Source organism: Rattus rattus, chromosome 1, assembly GCF_011064425.1.
Source record: "Rattus rattus isolate New Zealand chromosome 1, Rrattus_CSIRO_v1, whole genome shotgun sequence".
NCBI lineage: Eukaryota > Metazoa > Chordata > Mammalia > Rodentia > Muridae > Rattus > Rattus rattus.
In genome coordinates, this window is record NC_046154.1 from 195793630 (window position 1) to 195817757 (window position 24128).

A 24128-nucleotide genomic window follows, 5' to 3' on the forward strand; every position below is an offset into this window, starting at 1 on the left:
ATGGGTATGATCTGAGTACACCATGCTCATGTATGAAAGTACCCAATACAAGTATTGTCGTATTAACTCCTGCTAAAGCTTTTAAGGGGGCTTTGAAAAGCACGGGAGGGGGTTGGGGATTTAGTTCAGCGGTAGCGCGCTTGCCTAACAAGCGCAAGGCCCTGGGTTTGGTCCCCAGCTCTGGGAAAAAAAAAAAAGAAAAGCATGGGAGGCTGGCAACTGGCTGTCGACAAAGGGTGTAGACGAGAGCATGAGGATGGTAAGCTGCTGCACAAGATGGCGTCTTGGAACTGCAGACAGGCAGGCAAATCCATGGGACCCGCTGGCCAGCTAGTCTGGCCCAATCTGTGACCACTAGGACAGTAGAGAGCACATCTCAAAACCCAAGTGGCCTGGGGACAGCTGTGTGGTGCTCTTGCAGAGGACAGGGTGTCACAGCACAAATGACTGAACTCTAGTTCTAAAGGATCTGATACGTCCTCTGGCCTCTTCAGGCACTGCATGCACGTAGTTCAAGGCAGTGTAGACAAAGTATTCCCACACAGTAAGCTTTAAAAAGGCAGAGAGAGCAATGGATACATTCTCAGCACCCACGCCGCAGCTCACACTTGTCTGCAACTGTAGTTCCAGGTTTCTGTCACCCTCACAGACAGACTTACAGCAGTAACACCAATGAACATAAAATAAAAATGAACTATAAAAAGATCACTGACAGAAAAATGTGCAAGACAAATCTCTTGAAGCAATTCAATAAACCATTTATTTGCAAATAAATAATGTATGTCTACCACACCTAAATAAACATTTAAGAACTAGTAATACACAAGGATATAACCTCAGTATTACATTGTAAATTGGGTCAAAGTCCAGAGTTAGGATGCCCAGGCTGAGGCGCTGCCTCCGACTTAACTGCTAAATCATGTGGGGAGTGTTGATACTTTAAGTCCACTTCAATACAGAACTATCCTTTGGTTACTCCATACAGTTAGGGAACTTGTTTTCTACACTTAGGCATAACCCTTCAATTAAAATGGAAGATTCTTATTATGAATCAAGAGACTCATCTACATGGTTGGAGGGTCTACTTTATCCATGCTCTGATTTAGTCTTTCTGAATGGACTGGTTTCTAAACCTAGACTAAGTACAGGCCTGAAACTTCAACAGCCATCAGGAACCATGGAGCGGGCCGTGAAGGTGCTTCAAGGGCCACAGACTTTTCAACCTGGGACAGACTGCAACACTCGTGCCACACCCCATATGACCAAAAGCTGGAAAACAAGGTGTGTGTTTTCACTTATGTATCACCAGATGCAACTCAGACCTTAAAAAAAAAAAAAAAAAAAAAAAAAAAGTGTGTATATGAATCCACTTGGAGATCCGAGAACAACTTTGTGGAACTGATTCTCTCTTTCTGGGCGTTCCAAGGATCAAATGTGTGTCATTAGGCGTACACAGTGGGTGCCTTTACCGGCTGACTCTTCTCTGCAGCCCACAACTCACACTTAAGAGAACTAAGGAGTTTCAGAATTTCAATAACTTAAATATACACTCAATCCTTCACATAGTCTTTAACTCTTTACATGAAAGATACTAAATAAATTAAATATTAACAAGGAAAAAAAAGGAAACCAAGCACAATTCTATAGCCTATCATTATCTGCAAGAGACAGAGATGGAGAGGACTTCTCACTGTATAAAGTATACTTTCAAAAGTCCTTCCAAGTGGAGATTACTTAAAACGTAAGGAAAATGAAAAGAGCTAATGCAAATTACGCTAAAACACAAATATAAAATAATCAACTGAAATTTTCCTAAAAGGAAGAAAACAGTTACTATTCTTACTCTCGAGGATAAATTACAAATGAACTTTATGTAGACTAAGACAATGTTCCGGCTTTAATGCATGAAAATAATACCCATGTTGTCTAATTTGGGGGTCATACATTAGAAGTGTAAAAGTCTGCGTCTGCCCGCCCTCTAGTTGAAGTACGTGAGCACAATCATTTGGATCGGCTGTCTGCACACGGGGCAGGGCTTATTCCTCTTCTTTAGCTTCTTTGCACACGTAAAACATGACATCAGGTGTCCGGTTTTGCCGTGAACAATGCAACCATTTTTAGGCCGCCCCTGGCAAATCACACATGGCTCGATGGCGTTCAGAGAGAAGCTGGATTCCATACTTTCCTCTTTGTCTTGTGTGTCCTCCTTCAACTCTTTGCCACTTTCTTGGCTGCTGTAAACAATGCTACTGGAAGTCGACGGCTGGGAATAGTCGTCACTCTCCTGTGACAGGAGCATCTGGGCCACTTTTTCCTCACTATCCTCAGCAGATGACTCCTTAGCGTCATCCTCTGTCACTTTTTTGCCATCAGGCACATCTAAGCCTTCTTCTGCCTGATCTGAGCTTTCCAGTTTGGCTTTTTCAGAAATTTCCACTTTATCTTTCCCTTTATCGTCTGGAAGCCAGTTCTCACGAAGGGTCCAACATCTGTTGCAGTGTGATGGAAGGGGAGGATTCATTTCATTGCACGAGGTGCATTTCCAATAGTCCTTCAATAAAAACGACAGCAACTCTTAACTGGTATTCATAGCAAGACTAATAATGTCAATAGGGCTGAGGTAAAGTACATCATGGTTAATGCTCAGCACTCATATTTCACATAAGCAGGCAAAGAACATGAGGACTATAGCTAATACTATAGACCACAAATTAGCCAACAGAGCGGACTTCAGGTACCTTCCCTATACATACACACCACAAAACGGTGCACTCTGTGGAATAAGGGGTGTTAGTTTCGGGCTGAAGAGATGGCTCAGAGGTTCCAGGCACTGGCTGCTCTCCCCAGCACCACATGGTGGCCCGCAACCACCTGTAATGGGAACCGATGCCCTCTTCTGGTGTGTCTGAAGACAGCCACAGTTAGTGTTCTCATATACATCAAATAATTCTTTAAAAAAAAAAAAGATGTTGTTTGGCTGCAGGCCTAATATCAATCCCTAACACAGTAAAAAGAGGGTTTTTTAAAAAAAAAAAAGAAAGAAAAAACCTAAAAAAAATTATATACCCTCAAAATGTACTGTACTGTATATCTGTCAAGTTTTATCTGTTTAAGGACACAGATAGATGAGCTCATCCACTTAGCTCAAGTACAGCACCTTCTCCTCTGTATCTAAGGTCTGTACCCACTTCCTTCAAAGCTCAATCCTGGACAGTGCATAGACATTATATGAAAAATCTAGATGAAACCTGCTCTTCCTAGAGAATCACTTCCAACATAGCAGTTGCTAGGATTCGTTAAGACATGCTCTAGAGGCCCCAGTGCAACTAAAGATCCTGTTTCTACCTGGAAGACAAGTTGTACACAATTCCTGTCAGGTACTGGAACTAAAAATCTACTATTCTCACCACAATCCAAAATATATGCCCCATCCTTGTCAGTGTTGTTCTGTGCTCTCTCCAACTGCCCAATGTCTCTTCCTTATCCCGACTTCTCTTTACACATCTAGAAAGGCAAACTCTTCCAGATCCCTGCCTCATTACTGAACATACTCTATATCCTTGCATAAACTGAGACATTTCCTAGTGTACCCTGAATAAATATATCCAGTTTCCAGGTTGTTCAAGTTTAAATTCTACCACAACAAATGAAGCAACAGATCTCACTACAACAAAGAAAGAAATGCTTTAAGTCATAAGAGTTTTAAAGTTTTAACAGTATGAAACTACCTCACTTGAAAAAGTAAATTAACCATATTTTCCTAATTCTGATCTCAACATTGTGTTTTTATTTCTTTGAAGAATCTATATACTTACAGCTAAGGAAATTTCAGGATCTCCCTCAAAAGAGTCTGCATCGCTTTCTCCTGCCTGATAGACTGTGACCCGATAGACCTAATAAGACAAATTCATTAATTCATCAATTTAACCCTTCAACCAGAGGCCTGAATTCTTAGTAAGTCTTAAACAAATAGCTTGAGCCACGAGAAGTTCTGAAAGAAAGTTAAGTGCAGTTCAAGTCAGGCAGCAAAGTAAAATCTTTTCTCACATGGCAAGAATTGTTTAATATTTAGAACCAAACAGAACACTCAAGAGAACATTTTATAAATGTAGGAGTCATTAGCCAGAAAACAACTGGAAATAGTAAAGATAAAGTAACTCCAAGAAAGATATCCAGGTTCCATGTGACACTGTTTGCTGCATGTTTTACATTTGTGAAAAACAAGTCAGTACTGAGAAGGGAGGGGCAGAAGGCTCACACCTTTGGTCCCAGCACTCAGAAGGAAGAGGCAGAAGTATTCCTGTGAGTTCGAGGCCAGCCTGGTCTAGATAGCCAGTTCAGGATCAGCCAGGGATACATGGTGATACTCTGTCTCAAAAACAAATAAACACATACGTACATAAATACATAAATGGGAAGACAAATGGAGAGTTCTGTGGGCAAGCCATTCTAAGAACGCTCATCTTTAGCAGAGCAGTGGCAGTGCCCGCCTTTAGTCCCAGGACTTGGGAGGCAGACACAGGCAGATGTGAGGCCAGCCTGGTCTACAAAGCAAGTTCCAGGATAGCTAAGGCTACATAGAGAAACCAAGTCTCAAAAAAAAAAAAAAAAAAAAAAAAAAAAAAAAAAAAGAAGCAAAAACACCCAGTCAACTCAAAAAGTTTAAAAACACTGTTCAAACTCTCCTAAGGTTTTTACTTAATAATATGAGACTATAATAAATCAAGCAAAGGGCTGAAGAGATGGCTCAGAGGTTAAGAGCACCGACTGTTCTTCCAAAGGTTCTGAGTTCAATTCCCAGCAACCACATGGTGGCTAATAACCACCTATGAGATCTGGTGCCCTCTTCTGGCCTGCAGGCATACATACAGACAGAATGCTGTACACATAACAAATAAATACATCTTTATAAATAAATCAAGCAAGCAAGCCAGCAAGCAAAGAAATTATAAAATTTCACCTCAAGACCACAAAGCAGTATTCTACCTTGAACAAATGGAAAAGCAAGAATTCAAGAGAATCTGCGTAGACCACTTCTTCCTCTTATTAAAAGGCTAATAAACATGGAAGCCCACCTCATCATCCTCATCTGAGAGCTCATGCCCTTCGTCACTCAGGCTGTAATCTTCTGAGTCAAGAGACTCAACTTCAAATTCTACACTGAATTGATCAGAAACTGAATCCTGATCCAGGCAATCAGCAGAATGGTCACTTACGCCATCATCAAGATCCTATGGAGAAAGAATAAAGTAAATGTAAATACATTGCCTCTGGGCCTCCCTCACTCAGAGCTCCTGATTCATCCTGGGCCACTATTTCCTTCTCAGCCTCATACTACTAGATAAGCACTAGGTTAAGGTTATTACATTAATATTGAATTTTCCCTGCTCCAAATTCTACTTCATGAAGGAAAAAAAATCAAAAGCCCCTTAGCCCCGAGGTCCCGAGTATGACTGCATTAAAATTTTCAAATGTCTGCTAAACACATCCTTCACCCTACTCGACACCATGCTCCAGCCAGATCTTGTTTTTTGGTTTTTTTTTTTTTTTTTTTTCTTTTCTTTTTTTGGAGCTGGGGACTGAACCCAGGACCTTGTGCTTGCTAGGAAAGCGCTCTACCACTGAGCTAAATCCCCAACCCCCAGATCTTGTTCTCTAAACCAATCTGCACACTAACTTTTCCTCACTAAGATAATCTGAGTCCTGCTCATCTTCCTTTGGCTAAGGTTCTCACAATACCATAAATAAAAGTTCTTCTACATTTAATGGCCTTTCCTACATGCGTGATTATATACACACGCATTCCTATTAAGATACAAGGTAAAGGCCTCCCTCCTCACACTATTAGTGTGGTAGACTGCAGTTAGACACAAACACAAAGATGGCATCTGGGTTTCTGAAGTAGCCTTGGTTGGCCTGGAACTTGCTATGTACACCATATTGGCTATTACCTCAGAGAGTTCTGCTGTCCCTGCTGCCTGAGTGCTGAGATTAAAAGATTCAATTTCAAGACCAGGCATGATGGTGTATGTCTTTAATCCTAGCATTCAGGAGACAGAGACAGGAAGATCTCTGAGAGTTCAAGATCAGCCTGGTCTACACAGTGAGCTCCAGGATAACCAAGAGCCAGGACTAAATAGAGACCCTGTCTCAAAAAACACAAAAGAGATTCAACTTCAAATCATACACTAAGTTGATCTGCAAATGAACTTATTTACAATTAAGAAAAATATATTACTCTAGAATTTAGAACACAGGCATTCTCAATTTGCTACCAAAATGCTGCTTAACGTCAGACATAATCATTTCTCTTCTAGAAAATATAGTCAGCTTGAGGTATAAAATGGTCTAGATGCAATCAACAAAAATAAAGTGTATTACTTCATAAATTTCTAAGTCAAGACTTCCAAGTGATGATAAAACTGGAGAAGCATTAAGAACTCATTAAGAACTAGTGATTTTCTCAAACTGTTCTTTGACTCTCACTATCCCCAAAAACCAATTGTGGCAGACATAGACACCTGTAACACATACACAAAAAATGTTTTTTTAAAATATATAGAAATTGTTTTGAAATCAGGAGATGGTGGCACATGCCTTTAATCCCAGCACTCAGGAAACAGAGGCAGGTGGATCTCTTGAGTTAAAATCCAGCCTGGTATACGCAAAGAAATTGTTTTGAAAATGTTAGCTAAATTTAACAATATCTGAACAGTGACCACGAGACACTGTCATATAGCTAGTGTGGTGGTGAATGCTTGGTATCAGTGGGTGGCAATGTCTGGAAAGGCCTAGGAGGAGTAGCCTTACTACAAGTACATCACTGAGAGAGAGCTTGGAGATTTAAAACACCTTGCTAATTTCCACTTGGTCTTTCTGCTTCATGCTTGAAGTTAAGGATCCAAGTTTTCAGTTTCCCACTTTGACACCGCTCCTCCTTCTGCCACGCCTCCCCAACGTGATAGACTCTCACCACTCTGGAGTGTCAGCCAAACGGAGCTCCTTTTTAGGTAAGTTGCCTTGGTCACAGCAACCAAAAAGAAACTGAAACACCAAGGCTGCAGTTGTTTTGGTAGTTGGTTTTGTTTTTATTTGTTTGTTTGAATGAAATCCTTAAAGCTTAGTCCTTTGAAAAGAAGTCTGCCTAGCATGTTGGAAGGCAGTAGGTTGAGGACATAGTGCACTGTCCAGTGCCACATTAAAAAAAAAAAAAAAAAAAAAAAACAACATCACCTTTAAAATTTTTCTTGTCTTTATTCATATGTGTCTAGATGTTGTGGTGATTTAAATATGCTTAATGCTTAGCCCGTAGAAGTGGCAAAGTCAGGAGGTGTGGTCTTGTTGGAATAGGTGTGGCTCCAAGTGCTCTTAACCACTGAGCCATCTATTCAGTCCCCACAAAAACACAACCCTTTTTATTACAGCCCAGTTTTCAACAAATAAATAAGCATGGCCCTAATTTAGTATCTGTCAGACATAGATATGTTGTATGTATACACACACAGTTAATATGTCATATATAGATCTAGAAATCAGAGGCCTATTTACTAGTCGTTAGCTGTGTACAATGTAGGTCTACTAACAGAGACTGACTATCCGCACTGTCCTTACTGATACAGGACTCCAGCTCAGGTAACCCTCCCAGTGTTTGAAGTGAGTCTTTAGCAAGCACATTCCTTTTACTCCAAAACTGGGGAAGCAGAGAGCGGCAGGTCTCTGAGGTTCAAGGTGAGCTTCCATAGAAAGTTCCAGGCCAGCCAGCATTACCCTGTGAGCCCTTTAAGCATTCAAGGGTTAGGTTATAATGGTACAGTGCTTGCCTAGTACATGTGACCTGGACTGGATTCTTGGCAAGAAATCAATCAATCAAAACAAATTTGCTTTAGATTTCTATGGTATATAATTGAGCTGAATTTCCAGTTACCTTCTGTTATTCAAAAAGTCTTCTAAATGTTCAGCTGACTTTATGCTACAACCCACCTGACTGACTACTAGCACCGTGTTCCACAAAGGCTCTCTAGTATAAGGGATGACGTCAGCAGGGATGGACTCTGTGTTAACTTTACCAGGAGCAGAGCTCCTCTCCTCTACTATCTTATCTCCTAACCAGGACTGGATGTGAGATTAAAATTTACCACTGCTGTGTTCAGCAACAATCTCACATCAAAAACAGGCATTTTATTTATAGGCTTCTTAAGACTGTAGAGAATAGTTAAATTTTTTTAAAGACTTGTTTTATTTAAAACCAGAATGCAAGACTTTCGATGGTTTGGTGCTCTTGGAGAGGACCCAGGTTCTACTCCCATTACCCACATAGTAGCTCACAACCATCCCTGACTCCAGTTCCGGGGGATTCCACGCCCTCTTCTGGCCTCCAATGGCACTGCATGCATGTGGTATGCATTCTGGCAGGCAAGACTTACATATTACAAAATAAAATGTCTTAAAGCCGAGCACTACCTGATGTGAGGGGGTGTCTGTGGCCTCGCTGCTGCTGCTTCTTTCACAGCATATCTCCCTGAGCACACACAGACCCAGGCTCTCATCAAAGGACAGGGCTCTGTGGCGCTTCCTCTGTCGTTCCCCAGGTAGTTCATCTGTGTTCTCTTCTAGATAGGAAAGACAATGGGTAGTTAAAAATCCCTGTATTGTGACTGATTTACAAACAGCACCTATTTGCAACAAAATTTAATTTCAATTACATTAAATAGAAAAGTCAACCATGAATATCAGACAACAGAGTTTCATTGGATGTGTTCAACTAAGTACAAGCTCTACTTATGAGCTTGCAACCTTCTTTGTGAACTTTACCTGCACAAGTTAGGGAGGTGTAATCCATCTAGAGCTTTTACTGATCCAGCAGTTACAGTTTTCCTGTCAACATTAAGCTCTAAAAATAAAACTACGTGAGGCTGGTCTGGTCTATATAGAAGCCCTGTCTCCAAAAAAAGACAAGGAAAGGAAAGGAAAGGAAAGGAAAGGAAAGGAAAGGAAAGGAAAGGAAAGGAAAGGAAAGGAAAGGAAAGGAAAGCTAAGTTTCATCTTCTATTGGGAGTCTAGTGCAGGGGCTCTCAACCTTCCTAATGCTATGGATCCTTTAATACAATTGCTACTTCATAACCATAATTTTGCTAATATGAATCATAATGAATTAAATATCTGGTTTTAAGTGGTCTTAGGAGACCCCTGTGAAAGGGTCACTTGACCCTAAAGGGAAACACCAAGCAACTGTTTAGTATGTCACATAAATATTCCTTATGTACCTGTTTCACTAATTGCTCTCCTTCTAGATGAGGTAGATGGTCTAGAAACTACATCAGAAGATGAAGGTTTCTCTTCTTGTGATGCTTGCACGGGGTCCTAAATACATAATAAAAAGTAAAATAGGGGTTGGGGATTTAACTCAGTGGTAGAGCGCTTGCCTAGGAAGCGCAAGGCCCTGGGTTCGGTCCCCAGCTCCAAAAAAAAAGAACCAAAAAAAAAAAAAAGTAAAATATTGCAAAGCATTGCACACATAAAACAGTGGCTGTTCCAAATTCTGTTTTATATAACCCTCCCAATTTTCAAGAACTGTTTGTCATGAAGTTGGAGAGGTGGCTCAGAGATTAAGAACGTGTGCTGCTTTTGCCTAGATGAGTTTGGTTTCCGTCATGTCTGGGGTAACTGCAGCTCCAGGTGATCTGACACCCTCTTCTGGCTGGAGGACACACACACACACACACTTAATACTCACAGACAACCCACACAGATGGGAGAATATTTTCAAAAAGAAACGTGGTGTTAGAGTAAGAACTTTACGGAAGTATTACCTTCAGGTCACTCCCACCTTCAGGCTGACATCTGCTCTCACTCGGCGATGTTCCAGAGTCTGAGGATTGTAAGAAAAAGTAAAAACTGAATCAGAACAAAGAAAGCAAGAATTCAACATATACCAGTCTAACACATGCCCTGTACAAAATTTACCTTTTAACAAATATTAACCATTTGTGTTAAATGTCATCTGCATGATGGAGATATAAATTAAACAGGAATTATGAAGTAAAATAAGCAAATTTTAAGATATACTAGCAGAGGAAACAAAAGTATTGTTTAGTATACATAGGGGAAAGGAATTCTGAAGAACTACCAGGACAGATTCTGGAATAGCCTACGTTGAAGCTGGTACATGAAAGGCACTCCAGGGGTTGGGGATTTAGCTCAGTGGTAGAGCGCTTGCCTAGCAAGCGCAAGGCCCTGGGTTTGGTCCCCAGCTCCAAAAAAAAGAAAAAAAAAAAAGAAAGGCACTCCAGACTGAAGGAGTGTGTCTTCATACTGAAGAAAGCATGCAGATACAAACAATTCCTGTGGCACAAACTTAAAATTAATTCATTTGTACTGAAACAGTAAAATGCAGAGTCGCTGTGCACAGAGCCATGGGTGTTCAGCCTAACAGCATAAAATGTCGTTCTTCTCAACAGTTATTCAAGCAATTATTTAATCTTGCCGGAGGCCATCTTGCAACCTCTCATCATTAAAGGGCTTTAGTGCAAGAAATAATTTTCTAGCTCATAGAACTATTCTCCCCAGGGAGCAATCATAAAACTCCTAAATAAACAACAAACCACTCTGACAAAATAGAATTTAAAAAACAAAACCAATAACAACATCAAAACCACAGAAACCAACAACAACAAACCCACTGGGCATGGTGATTTACACCAATCATCTCCAGCAGGCTTAGACAGAAGGATTACAAATCCCAGGCCAGCCTGGGCAACTCAGTGAGACTGTCAAAGGGAAAAAAGGGCTGTAGTGATTCAGTGGAGGAGTCCTCAGCATGTGGGAGGTCCTGGACCCCATGTCCATATGGGAAAACAAACAGTAGAGTACAGAAGCAAGCAAACAGTATTTGAAATACAAAACAGTATTAAAGCAAGTGGTGGTTTGAATAAGCTTGTCACAGGGAGTGGTACTATTAGGAGGTGTGGCCTTGTCGGAGGAAGTGCCTCACCGTGGGGCTGGGCTCTGAGGCTCCTCTGCTCAAGCTCCACGCAGTGTGGAAGAAACCAGCCTCTTGCTTGCTTTCCTAAGCCAGTTCCCACCTTTGGAACAAGCTATAGAACTCTCAGCTCCTCCACCTCCATGATTCCTGCCTTGAGGATAATGGACTTATCCTCTGAAGTGTAAGCCAGTCCCAATCATAAGAGTTGCCTATGGGGTTGGGGATTTAGCTCAGTGGTAGAGCGCTAGCCCTGGGTTCGGTCCTCAGCTCAGGGGGGGCGGGCCCCCCTTGGTCATGGTGCCTCTTCACAGCAATGCAAACCCTAACTAAGACAATCAACTTAAGAAAAATTAAGATCAGGTGTTTGTAAGAAAAAAGTGTTAAAGAAGATCCTAAGAGTCTAACTAGAGGGGTTGGGGATTTAGCTCAGAGGTAGAGCGCTTGCCTAGCAAGCTCAAGGCCCTAGGTTCGGTCCTCAGCTCTGAAGGGGGAAAAAAAAAAAAAAGAATAATCATGGGGCTGAGGAGATGACTCAGTGATTAAGAGCACATACTGCTCTTACAGCAGATCTAAGTCCAGGGTCCAACTGCCATAGCTCAAAACCACCATAATTCCAGCTCTAGAGAACCTAACACATCTGGCCTCTGTCCACATTTACACTCAGGCACACATACCCACATAAAGGGGCGCACACATAATTAAAACTTTCTTTTTTCTTTTTGGAGACAGAGTCTCATTACATAAACTTGGATGGACAAGTTCCTCTGCCTCTGCCTCCCAACTGCTGAGACTAAAGGTATGTATCACCACACTAGGCCCTATAATTAAATTGTTTTTTTCCAAAGAGGAGCTGGAGAGATGACTTAAGAGCACTGGATTCTTCCAGAGGTGACAGGCAGCTCACTCGCAATAGTCTAACTCCAGTCCTAGGAGACTCCATGCCCTTCTTCTGACCTTGCTGGGCACTGCACAGATGGTGCACATACATACATACATACATGCATGCATACATGCAGACAGGAAAAGCACCCATACAAATAAAATGAAATGAAAGAAGTCACTTCAACTTTTGAAGAGAGAATGAGATGAATCAAAGGCTGGCTGGGGCAGCTAACTAGTACAGTACTTTCTAAAAGCAAGGGTGAGTCTGAGTTCAACTTCCAGCAGTGCTGAATAAATGAGCAAATGCCAGCTACTTAGGAGGGGAGCAGGAAGACTGGGTTCCAAATGACACTGGATAATTGACAGGTCTCAAAACAACATAAAAAAGAGGCTGGAAATACAGCTCCATGATTAAGAGCCCTGGCTGCTCTGCCAGAGGTTCTAGCTTCAATTCCCGGCCCCCACACAGCATTCATAACTGTCTGTAACAAGTTCTAGGAGACCTGATGGCCTCCTCTGTCCTCCAAAGGCACTGCACACAGATAATACACAAACATACATGCAAGCAAAACACTAATACACACAAAAATAATTACAAAAAAAAAAAAAACAAACCCACAAACAGGTGGAATTCAAAGAGCTAATTCAAAACATACTAGAGAGAGCCAAAAACAAACCTGAAATGAAAGCAGCACATAGTGGCCATGTGTCTGTAAGAGTTGCCTTTGTAGTTTAGTTTACAGTGCCAAGGATTAACAACAGAGCTGCATACATGCTAGGAGAGCACTCTACCACTAAATACACACCCAAGCCTTTAAAACATTCCTAAGGGACTGGCGAGACAGCTCAGAAGGTAAGAGTGCTTGCCATGCAAGCCTAAAGATCTGAGCTGGATACCAGAGCCCACATAAAAGGTAGAACCAATTCCACAAAGTTGTTTTCTGACTCCACATGTACAGCATGGTATCTGTGTCCCGTGCTACAAAGATACACATATACATACACAAAACTACTCAAAAGTTTTTTTTTAAAGCTCAAGGGTCCTTTGCTACAGAGTTTGAAGTTAGACTACAATACATAAGACCTTGTGTCACAAAGAACTCTTTTTTTTCTTTTCTTTTCTTTTTTTTTTTTTTCTTTTCAGAGCTGGGGACCAAACCCAGGGCCTTGCGCTTGCTAGGCAAGTGTTCTACCACTGAGCTAAATCCCCAACCCCACAAAGAATTTTTTTTTTTTTTTTTTTTTTTTTTTTCGAGCTGGGGACCAAACCCAGGGCCTTGCGCCGCCAGGCAAGCTCTACCACTGAGCTAAACCCTCAACCCCCACAAAGAACTTTTTAATTTTACAGTATGCTTATAATATTCAAAATTAACTTACCTTGCTGACTTACGACCACTAAGTTTCTGTAGATCATTGCATATATTTTCCTTGTAAGGAAAAAAAGAAATTGTAAGTAGAGAACCCACAGCTGAGGGATGTTAGAGTCATTTACACACCCACACAAACTAGTGACAGGGCTTGTCTCAAAATAGATCAAGCTTGGTGACCTGAGTTCAATCCCTAGTACCCAAATCGTGGAAGGACTGACTCCTGAATGTGGGCTTCTGATCTCCACATTCACAGTGGCATGTGCACATGCATGCACACAAAAACAAACCACACAGGCTGGAGAGATGGCTCCAGTGGTTAAGAGCACTGACTGCGGGGTTGGGGATTTAGCTCAGTAGTAGAGTGCTTGCCTGGGAAGCGCAAAGGCCCCCAGCTCCGGAAAAAAGAACTGAAAAAAAAAAAAAAAAAAAAAAAAAGAGCACTTGACTGATCTTCCAGAGGTCCTGAGTGTTCAATTCCCAGCAACCACATGGTGGCTTACAACCATCTGTAATGGGAACTGATGTCATCTTATGGTGCGAATGAAGACAGTGACAGTGTACTCATATACATTAAATAAAAATGAAAAAAAAAAAAAAAGACCCAAAACTGAGCCCAGTGGGCAGGGCACACCGCTGAACAGGTTAAAAACAAAACAAAACCACACACACAAAAAACCCCAACAACAAAAAAGTTAAAACTCCAGAGTTTGGGATTCCACACAATATACTACAATTACCCCTCCCCCAAAAATACCAAGGCCACTACTGTTAACAGAAGCAGGGCCCCAAAAATGAATACAAATTTTAGCATTCTGTACACAGACAGAGGTGACAGACCTCTCTGACAGAGGTGAGATCCAATGATTGCCCAGCTGGTGCTTTTTTTTAAGATGTATTTTTATTTATATATGCACTGATGTTTACCTGCATGTCTATCTGTGTGAGGGTACCAGATCCTTGGGAACTGACATTACCAACAGCTGTGAGCCATCATATAGCTACTGGGAATTGAATCTGGGTCCTCTGGAAGAGCAGCCATTGCTCTTAACCACTGAGCCATCTCTCCAGGCCCATGTACAGCAGGCATTTTTATAACCAACCTCACAGAAGGCTCACCTGTGCTCCTTCACAGAGAAACTTGGGACTCCGAACACATCTCCTAGGAGATCATTTGAGCAATACACAATGTGCTGCTGCTTCTCATCATATAATCTTTTAGTCATAATATACTGTCCAATATAAAATATAATCTGGAACAGAAATATGGTTTCTAAGTATTAAACAAATTACATATCAGTTTCATATACATTTAGCAATGCCACTTATCTGAACAAGATTACACTAACAACCAAATCCACAACCATCCATATACAAGACCAAACATTTTGTATTGTAGAAGCTTCTTTTAAATACTTCCAAGTTGATGAAAATAGAAATAACTGTTTCTCCACATTACTTAAATGTATTTTCTGTTTTTTTTCTTATAAATTTTAATTCCGCCCAGAAACCTAGATTTACTAACATTCGATATACTAGGAAAGGAAAAAAAGAGGTAATACAAAAAAAATTGAGTTAAAAAAAATCAAATAAAATACAGCAATGAATTAGAATAGTGACATGTCACAAACATATACTTCAACAGCTCTGACCTCAGAGGAGGACAGGATATCATTAGAGACATCTCCCAGTTCTCAGTTACTAATGTAGTCTACACCAAATAGTCCATGGCCCAAACCATCACTATTCAGTTAAATTATATTCTATTTGCTCCATTACATCAGTTTAAACAACAGACTTTGTTATTCCAAACTAGCCCATCAACAACATAATCTATATAGCATTTACAGTGCAGGTGCAGTTTTGTCAGTAGTCTCATCATCCTGACACCCCACAGAATTGTCAATACTGTATGAAAATAAGGTCACGAGTGTTGTTCAGTAGTAAAATGTGCTCCCTTGGTCTGACACCCAGCACACGGGAAAAAAAAACAAAAACTAAAAAGATGAGAAACTCAGGACCTGACACCTACCCCAGTGTACTGTCTACCACACTGGTTCACTACTTCCTCAAGAGTCCCAGAATAAAGTTCTTGTAACTGAAAACTGGTATCAGACATAAACAATCTGTAAGTCCCACCTCCACAGACTCATTTGACTATGGATCTAAAACTATTCCTGGCATTCATCCTGAATGTAGAAATGTTTTTCCTTGTTGATATCCCTTAAGTGATACAGTACAGCAACTATGTATACTATGTATTATAGATAATCTAGAGATAATTTAAAGTATAATAGATGATGAACATACAAAGACAGTTTCATGGTTTTTTTACTCCTTTTCTTTTTTTTTTTTTTTTTGGAGCTGGGGACCGAACTCAGGGCCTTGCGCTTGCTAGGCAACCGCTCTACCACCGAGCTAAATCCCCAACCCCAGTTTCATGTTTTAAGTAAGAGACTTGGCAGGCAGTGTCCTAAACGCAATAACCTGGAGCTGAGTTGCCGCATACGGCTTAGCATAGGCACTAAATCTTTTTAATGGCCTTCATCTATTTTCTCACACTAAATCTGCTAAATCTATACTCATTTAATGTCTGTTTAACATTTATAAAGATCAATCCAAAGTTAATATCCCTGAAAACATCACTTAACACATAAAGAGACTTTAACTAGCTAAGCAGGAGCCAATCAATCTCAAAGGAAATTCTTCCGTGCCTATGGGTCACAACTGTTGACAGTCAGTGGGACAGGAAGGGTACCTGGGTTTCTCTTAGAAAGTATCCTTTGAGACGCTTCAAGAAGTATAACTGAGGAGAAGTCACTAGCCTATCACAAGAACTTGAGTGTTTTAAGTAAACAAGCCTTAACTTAAGTGAGAGATAAACACTTGCATCTCCAATTCTGTCTACAATTGCCTAGTCTCTGAAAGCGATTCTTTACTAACCAATGTTAAGGCAATGATGAATACAAGGTTTTGTCCATCAATCAGCCCACCTGAGCATTCCAGCACAGTTGTACAAGTTCCAAACTGGGGTCCAGGGATGCCCAAGAAGTCCTTGGATAAAACTGAGGGAATCCAGTAACTTGGATGGGGGAAAAATTATCTTCATTTCACTAAATCTCAACTGGCTGGTTTCTCCTCGATTATGAGTATAGGAAACAAACTAACATTTGTAGTGCCTTTTGATTTTGTCACCATTAAACATCGAAATGCTTTTCTACTAGAGTATCAATATAATTCTTTTGTTCCTGAGACTTTTACCAGTCTGCCAAATAAGTTCACAACACAAAAATACCAAGAATTCTACTGGGTTTCTAGTTAAGAATTGAAACAAAATGCTAATGTGTCTGGTGGCACATGCCTTTAATCCCAGTACTCAAGAGGCAGAGGCAGAGGCAGAGGCAGAGGCAGAGGCAGAGGCAGAGGCAGAGGCAGAGGCAGAGGCAGAGGCAGAGGCAGAGGCAGAGGCAGAGGCAGAGGCAGAGGCAGAAGCAGGTAGAGCTCTCTTGAGTTTGAGGCCAGCTGGTCTACAGAGTGAGTTTCAGGACAGCCAGGGTAAGACCTTGTCTTTAAAAAAAAAAAAAGGAAGAAAGGAAAGGACAGAGGGAGGGGAAAAGGGAGGGAGAAATTCATGTAAATTAGGATTTTTACCTTTAAAATATAGTTCAAATGATCACAAAATGTAATGTCCTTGCTTATTACAAAATCTCTATGACCCCTCAATCTCACTCATAAACAAGAAAACCACCACAGATGCCTATATGTAACCACTAAGACATCCATTCTCCACCCCTCAGTCCTGCTCACCTCTTTCATAGTGTAAATATCTTTTTGTGCTCCAACAGACTTTAACAACTTCAAAAGCAATGGTTTTGGTCTAACCTGTAAAAGAAAAAGAAAAGAGCTGATGTTACACCCATGAGTCCTCTCCAGCACTAGCCCCATACAGGCAGCAAATGCTGTGTTCAACAATTTGTTACCAAGCTGTACTTCAAAAGGTTGGTTTTACACTAAGTACAAATGCTCATCACTAAGAGTTAGGACAGAAAATGTTTTTGGAAAAGCTATTATGACGTTATCATGAAATCATCAAATCCTTGATGTCATGTCAAATAATCAAATACAATTTGTTGTGATCAAAACAGTATCAAGAGGCTGGAGAGGGGTTGGGGATTTAGCTCAGTGGTAGAGCGCTTGCTACCTGGGTTCAGTCCCCAGCTCCGAAAAAAAAGAGGCTGGAGAAATGGCTGAGAGAGTAAAAGCACTTGCTGCTTTTGCAGAGGACCCAAGTCCAGATTCCAATGTCCACCAGAAGTACCTGAAATTCCAGTTCTTTCTAGGCGATCCAACAACCACTGTGGCCTCTGCAGGAACTACACACACACACACACACACACACACACACACACACACACACACACACACACACACACACAGAGCACTGTTTTCTTCCTCTAGCTGTATCATCTGCTTACTACCACACAATCTAGTTGAGATCCAATTTGCTTACCATACTGTATAAACCTACTGAAAGGGAACTTACAGAAGAACACAGGAGACAAGAATGTCTCTTAGGACAACCTATCACCAACTACCATATACCATGTTCTTGACTGCTAGAGAATGAATCCAAGTCACAAGGTAATGAGTAATTCAGAGTACAATCATGGCCCCTCAATTACAACTATTTTCTGTGCATGTGGTTTATGCCTTCAACACCATTTATAATCATTTATTTATCACTCACAATACACTCAAAAAAGCTAGATATAGACATATAGACAGACAGACACAAAAATCATGACATATGATCTTTGAAGAGCATGCCAGTAAGATCAGAAGAGCCAAAAGGCATTTTTTTCCATATCTAGCCAACTTAAAAGCAAAGTACTACATAAACTATAGGAGTTAATATATAACAATAAACTTTATTTATAAAAAAGGTAGCCAGCCACAATTTGTCTGACTCTAATCTAGCTTTCCCAGTAGTGAGATAATAGTTGATGGAGCTGAAGCTTAGAGGTTAAGAGCACTTGCTGCAGGGTTGGGGATTTAGCTCAGTGGTAGAGCGGCTTGCCTAGGAAGCGCAAGGCCCTGGGTTCGGTCCCCAGCTCCGAAAAAAAAGAACCAAAAAAAAAAAAAAAAAAAAAAAAAAAAAGTACTTGCTGCTCTTATAGAGACCCTGAATTTAGTTCTCAGAACCCATATGATAGATCAAAACCACCTGTAACTGTGGTTCCAAGGGATCTGACACCCTCTTCTGGCTTCTGTAAGCACCAGACACCCACATGGTATACATATACAATGCAGACAAAACATTCATATACATAAAATAAGAAATGAATCCTTAAAGAAATAAAAATTGGACAACTGTCACCTAACTAGCAAGCTGTTACCCACGAAGCCACTAGTGAGCCCAGCCTGGCAGCCAGTACAGCCAATACCAATAAACACCATGATAAAGTGGCACTGAACTTGCTACAGCCACCTAAGTCTGAAATCAAAGCTTCTTACCATCGGCAATAAATACTCTGAAGGTGCTCCTGTGCATCACAGCTTTAATGAGTGTTGCTTCTACTCGCTTGTGTTCTGTAACTATGGTTGCCCAATAAGGACAGACTTTTGTTTGTTTCATGCATACGGATGTTTTGCCTGTGTGTACTTCTATGTACCATTTGTGTCCCTGGTCCCCAGGGAGGCCACAAAAGAGTGTTGGACCCCCTGGAACTGGAGCTACAGATGGCTTAGAGCCACCGTGTAGGTACTGAGAATGGAAGCCAGGTCCTCTAAGTAGTCATGCTCCTAGCTACTCAGCCGCCTGTCTCTATCAGGACAGTCATTTTTATGACTCTGTTGTTGCAATGGCTGTAGTTCACATGGTCTAGCCCTTTATGTACATGTGGCTAGAATGGGCTGTGAGGACAAACAGGACTAAATACCACCTTTAGATGACATTTAGTTTATTTTTAAAATACCATTAAGAGCTTGAAGGACGGTAAGTACACTGGGTTGACTAGGCTGAAAATGTTTGGAAAACTAGGATGGAAAGCATGTAACCTGACTATCCTCTTTCTATCTGCAAAACTCAACTGTTTTAGTTTGACACCACCACCGGAACCATCATTTTTGTGTATTGTTTTGGTATTCTAAAGACTTTTCTTTCTTTTTTTTTTTTTGGTTTTTTTTTTTCGGAGCTGGGGACCGAACCCGGGGCCTGGCGCTTCCTAGGCAAGCGCTCTACCACTGAGCTAAATCCCCAACCCCAAGACTTTTCTTTATTATTGTGTGTATACTGGTATTTCACCTGCATGTATTTAAGTGCACCGAGTGCAAACAGTGCCCTTGGAGGCCAAAGCAGGCCATCAGATCCTCTGGACCTTACGTTATAAGAGGGCTGAGCCACTTTACCCATCCTGGGAGTCAAACCTGGGTCCTCTGTTAAGAACAGCAAACTGCTGAGCCCTCTCTCCAGCCCTACTTTCTTTTCTTTTTTTTTTTTAAGACTACTTTTATTACAATTTTAAAATGCACTTTTAAAGGTTATTTATTACTGAAGAGTACACAAACTGGTTATCCAATACCAAATGGTCAGTCCTGAAAACATACAAATTAACATTATTCAGACCGAGCACGTTGTATCTGGGAATATAACGCGTATTAGGCATGTAACAATTAATGAAAAAAGTCATGAATTTGAAAGAGAGAAAGGGGTATAGTAGAGGCTTTGGAGGAAGGAAAAAGGAGAAATGGTATAATCTCAAAAATAAAAAAAGTTTTAAAGACTGTATTATTTATGTATTTTGTGTATGAGTTGTCTGTCTGCATGTACACCTGCACACCAGAAGAGGGCATCAAATGGCTGACAGACATAATTGAATCAAGACTCTGGAAGGCCAGCCAGTGTTCTTAACCACTGAGCCATCTCTGCAGCCTATAGAAGTCAGTTTTAAAAAAGAAATGGAAACCAAAAAAAAGGTATTATGAACCTATTTTCAGATTAAGTTATTCACTCTTAGAAGATCTGAAAATTACTTTTTTTTTTTTCTTTTCTTTTTTTCGGAGTTGGGGACCGAACCCAGAGCCTTTCGCTCAAGCGCCTTACCACTGAGCTAAATCCCCAACCCCTGAAAATTACTTTTTAATCCTTAATTTTCTCATGTAACTTATGTAGAAGTCACGCTAGTCTCCTTAGTGTATCAACTTTAGCGTACGTACTGCCCAAGCAAGTTCTAAATCTTTACATATTAAATTAAGTCAAATCAAAACTCTACAATGGAAAACTAGTTTCTTATCAAAGCTTAGAAGATAAAGAGTTGATTTTTAAAACTACTATAAAAAGACAACACTGTAATCTCATACTTAACAAAGACAGTTCTGAGTAAAGATCTAAATAAAAAAGTTTTTTAAAATGCTACATGAAAATACTTTAAATATGTGCATAATCTTGAAATGGAAGAATTCCTACAAAGCATTATAAGAAAATTCAAAAATTATCAAAATAAACAAATTTGACTCTTTAAAGATATCCTCAATGGGGAAGACATCAAGTTACAGTACTTGTTAAAAAAAATTTTTTTAGGTTAACTATACTTAAAAGAGAATTATGCAAGCTACTAAAAACATGCAAAAGATGGGGAGGAGGGGGCTGGAGAGATGGCTCAGCAGTTAAGAGCACTGACTGCTCTTCCAGAAGTCAGTTCTCAGTAACCACATGGTGGCTCACAACCATCTGTTACGGAATCTGATGACCTCTTCTAGTGTGTCTGAAGACAGCCACAGTGTACTCATAGAAATAAAATAAAGAAGTTTAAAAAAAAAAAAAAAAAAAAAAGGGCTGGAGAGATGGCTCAGCGGTTAAGAGCACTGACTGCTCTTCCAGAGGTCCTGAGTTCAAATCCCAGCAACCACATGGTGGCTCACAACCATCTGTAATGTGATCTGATGACCTCTTCTGGTTTCTGAAGACAGCTACAGTGTGCTTATATATAATAAATAAATAAATATTAAAAAAAAAAAAAAAGAATGGGGGGGGGGAGGAAAAGGGAGACAGAAATTGGGCAAACCCAGAATAAACAGGCTATTTAAATCTGGGATATGTACCCTGAAACAGTATTACAATATATCTTACTCCATAAAGTAGAAATGCTAAGAACTGACCTACGGTTTTAGGACATATTTTATAAAGAAGTAAGAGTCTGAAGATTTCTAACAAAGAAATGCTAAAATTTAAAGAAATGGAAAACTACTTAACTTGCATACATGTATTCTTCACAAATATGTACGAAATTACACCAAAAAGAAAACAAGAAGGCAGGTAATATTCAGTGCTGGCAGCAGTGAAGACTGCCTTAACCTTTGCTGAGCAGTTAGCAGTTTGCAATCAGGACTTAGGATTTCTATTTCCCTATCTTCATTACAGAATAATCGCACCCTTATTTTATTCAAAAACATGAATCGACTTTTACATCTACCCATAGTCACGAGACTATGAACGTAGCTCAGCTCAGTAGTACAGTACTTGCATACACACACCCAAAAGCTGAGGTTCAATCACAATATCAAATCCTATGCAGCTATTAAAAGTAACTTTGTAATTTACTGACAAGCTGTACAACACCTTTATATGTTAATATAAAGTAGAAAACGAGAGATCCAGAGCAAAGACTGGAACTTGATATATTTTATGCATTCCTCTAACTAAAATCTTCACAAAAAAGCACGGATACTTCTATAACTTTCAGATTACCATTTAGAAAGTTAAACAGTGATGTCTTGAACGGCAGCATCCACACAATGTGAATGCCTTTCTAAAGCCAGCGTCAGGTGAAGGGCTATGGGAATACAGATCATAGTGACCACTCTCTAATGCAATTACAACTGAGAGTTACAAGTTTGTAGGTAAATACGTAAAGGACTGCGCTATAATTCAGGTTTAAATTTTGTTTCCTTAATTACCTTGTAAAAGCAAGCTAATTTTTTTACACACTAAAGACAGAAATACCAACCAGAGTCTCTTGTTCCGACGCTGGAATCTGTGAGGTGCCTGCAGCACCCTCGGTAGACACAGACATGTTGGTATTGCACATTGGCCTGCAAGTAGGAAAAAAAAGAAAGAAAACAACATACACGATAAAAACTTGAAATAGCAAAATATCTGCGAAAAACACAAGCAAATAAATGCATTTAACGAAAAGAGACAGAAAACGTCTTTCAACAGTAGCTTCCAAATGCAAAACCACATTAGCGAAGTGATTCCTTACCTGGAGGCGCGCAGCAGAAGCACGGTGGTCGGAGAGGTCCCCCGAGTGTCCGTCTCCGCTCGCCTGCAGACCGCTGCGGAAACGAGCAGAGTTTAAATAGCCCCAGCTGGAGACATGTCAGGACTTAGCTCCTCCAACAGCCAACGCTGAACGTGTCCCAACTTGACCAGCCCCACAGGAAAAGCTGAGTCAACTAGGCACAGCCCAGTCCCACCCGGCCCGGAAGCCGCGTCCTAGCACCAGGCACCTGTTACCTCCCCGACCCCTGCAGTGAGCCCAGCGCGACCCCGGAGCCGCCCCCGGGCGCGGGGCCTGCCGGGAGACCCCGGCTCTTCTCCTCTCCCCTCCCTCCATTACCCCCGTCATCCTCTTCCGCGCGTGCGCTGTGTTAACCCAGACCCCCCCCACCTCACCCTGATGGATAAGGGCATCATGGCCCGGCGCCAACAAACCGTCGCCCCGCGACCCCGCGAGCCGTCTCGGGCTGCGAGTGGGCCCCAGAGGACTGGGGAATGATCAGGACTAGCCATCGCCCAACCCTGCACGTCGCGTCGCTCCCGGCGGGTACCTGCTACTCCCCGCGCGGCCTCCGACCCTTCATGGGGAGCGCGGAGGCCCGGTGGCCGGGACTTGAGAGACCATTTCGCTCGGGAGGTCGAGCGAAGCGACAGCGGCTCCTGACGTAGAACGCGGCCGCTCCTAGGCTACCCCGGCTTCGGAGGCCCCGTTAACAAAGCAGAGTTCCGTGACGAGCGCCCCCTATGGTCCGCGGACAGAGCGCCGGAAGCCAAGGGCCATCCGGGCATCAGAGCGCGCGCGCCCGGCACCGCCTCCTGAACCAATAGGGGATGGGGGCGGGCCCTGGGCGGGGCTCAGTGAGCGCGCGGTGCGTGAGCGAGGAGGAAGTGGGGAGGGGTCGCGGTACCGCGCTGCTCTGTTGTGTTTACATCTCAAACCGCAATGGTAACTAGGCAAATTCGTATCCAACTGTTGCTGCTACCAAAGCGGAAGCAAGAGTAACAGCTGGGTAGTATTTTTAAACCCATCCCGCCAGCAGCTGAAGTTGTATACAAATGAGTTATTTTCAGACTTTAAACTAAAAATGGGCAATGTGGGGGTACGGATTTGGGCTGGAGCCCACTCCCTTAGAGGCGGGGAGGGGGGAAGGATTGTGGGAAGGGCTGACCTGGAAGGGGACAGAGAACGGGATGTAAAGTGAATAAAAAAATAATAAAAATAGGACTGAGGAGATGGTTCCGTGGTAAAAAACGCATACTGCTCCCTTTTTAGGTTTTCAATCACCCACGCCACACAAACCCTGTCATTCCAGGGGACCCAACATACTCCTCTGGTTTCCATGGGCAACTGCACTCTATGTGTACAGAAATAATTAAAATTTAAGTTAAGGGGTTGGGGATTTAGCTCAGTGGTAGAGCGCTTGCCTAGAAAGCGCAAGGCCCTGGGTTTGGTCCTCAGCTCCGAAAAAAAAGAAAAAAGAAAAAATTTAAGTTAAAAGAACTTAAAGGCTATCGAGCTGATAAGGGTCCATGACACCCTGGACTCATAGTATGTAAACACAAAGAGTTTTATTCTGCAGAAGTCCAGCATACTGGGGTCTCCCCATTACTAAGATAGGCA

At 41.5% G+C, this 24128-nt stretch overlaps 1 protein-coding gene across 1 annotated transcript; it reads right to left on the reverse strand.

Annotated features, from left to right (window-relative positions):
- Positions 1–733: 733 nt before the first annotated feature.
- Positions 734–23260, reverse strand: Mdm2 (MDM2 proto-oncogene). Its single transcript, XM_032912848.1, has 12 exons — positions 23059–23260; positions 22491–22563; positions 22236–22320; positions 17038–17112; positions 14350–14483; positions 13241–13290; positions 9810–9868; positions 9264–9360; positions 8461–8609; positions 5076–5231; positions 3816–3893; positions 734–2551 (listed from the first exon to the last, which is right to left on the reverse strand). Exons 3-12 carry the CDS (start codon positions 22314–22316, stop codon positions 1979–1981), a joined length of 1452 nt encoding a protein of 483 aa, XP_032768739.1. The 5' UTR covers positions 22317–22320; positions 22491–22563; positions 23059–23260; the 3' UTR covers positions 734–1978.
- Between the last annotated feature and the right edge of the window lie 868 nt (positions 23261–24128).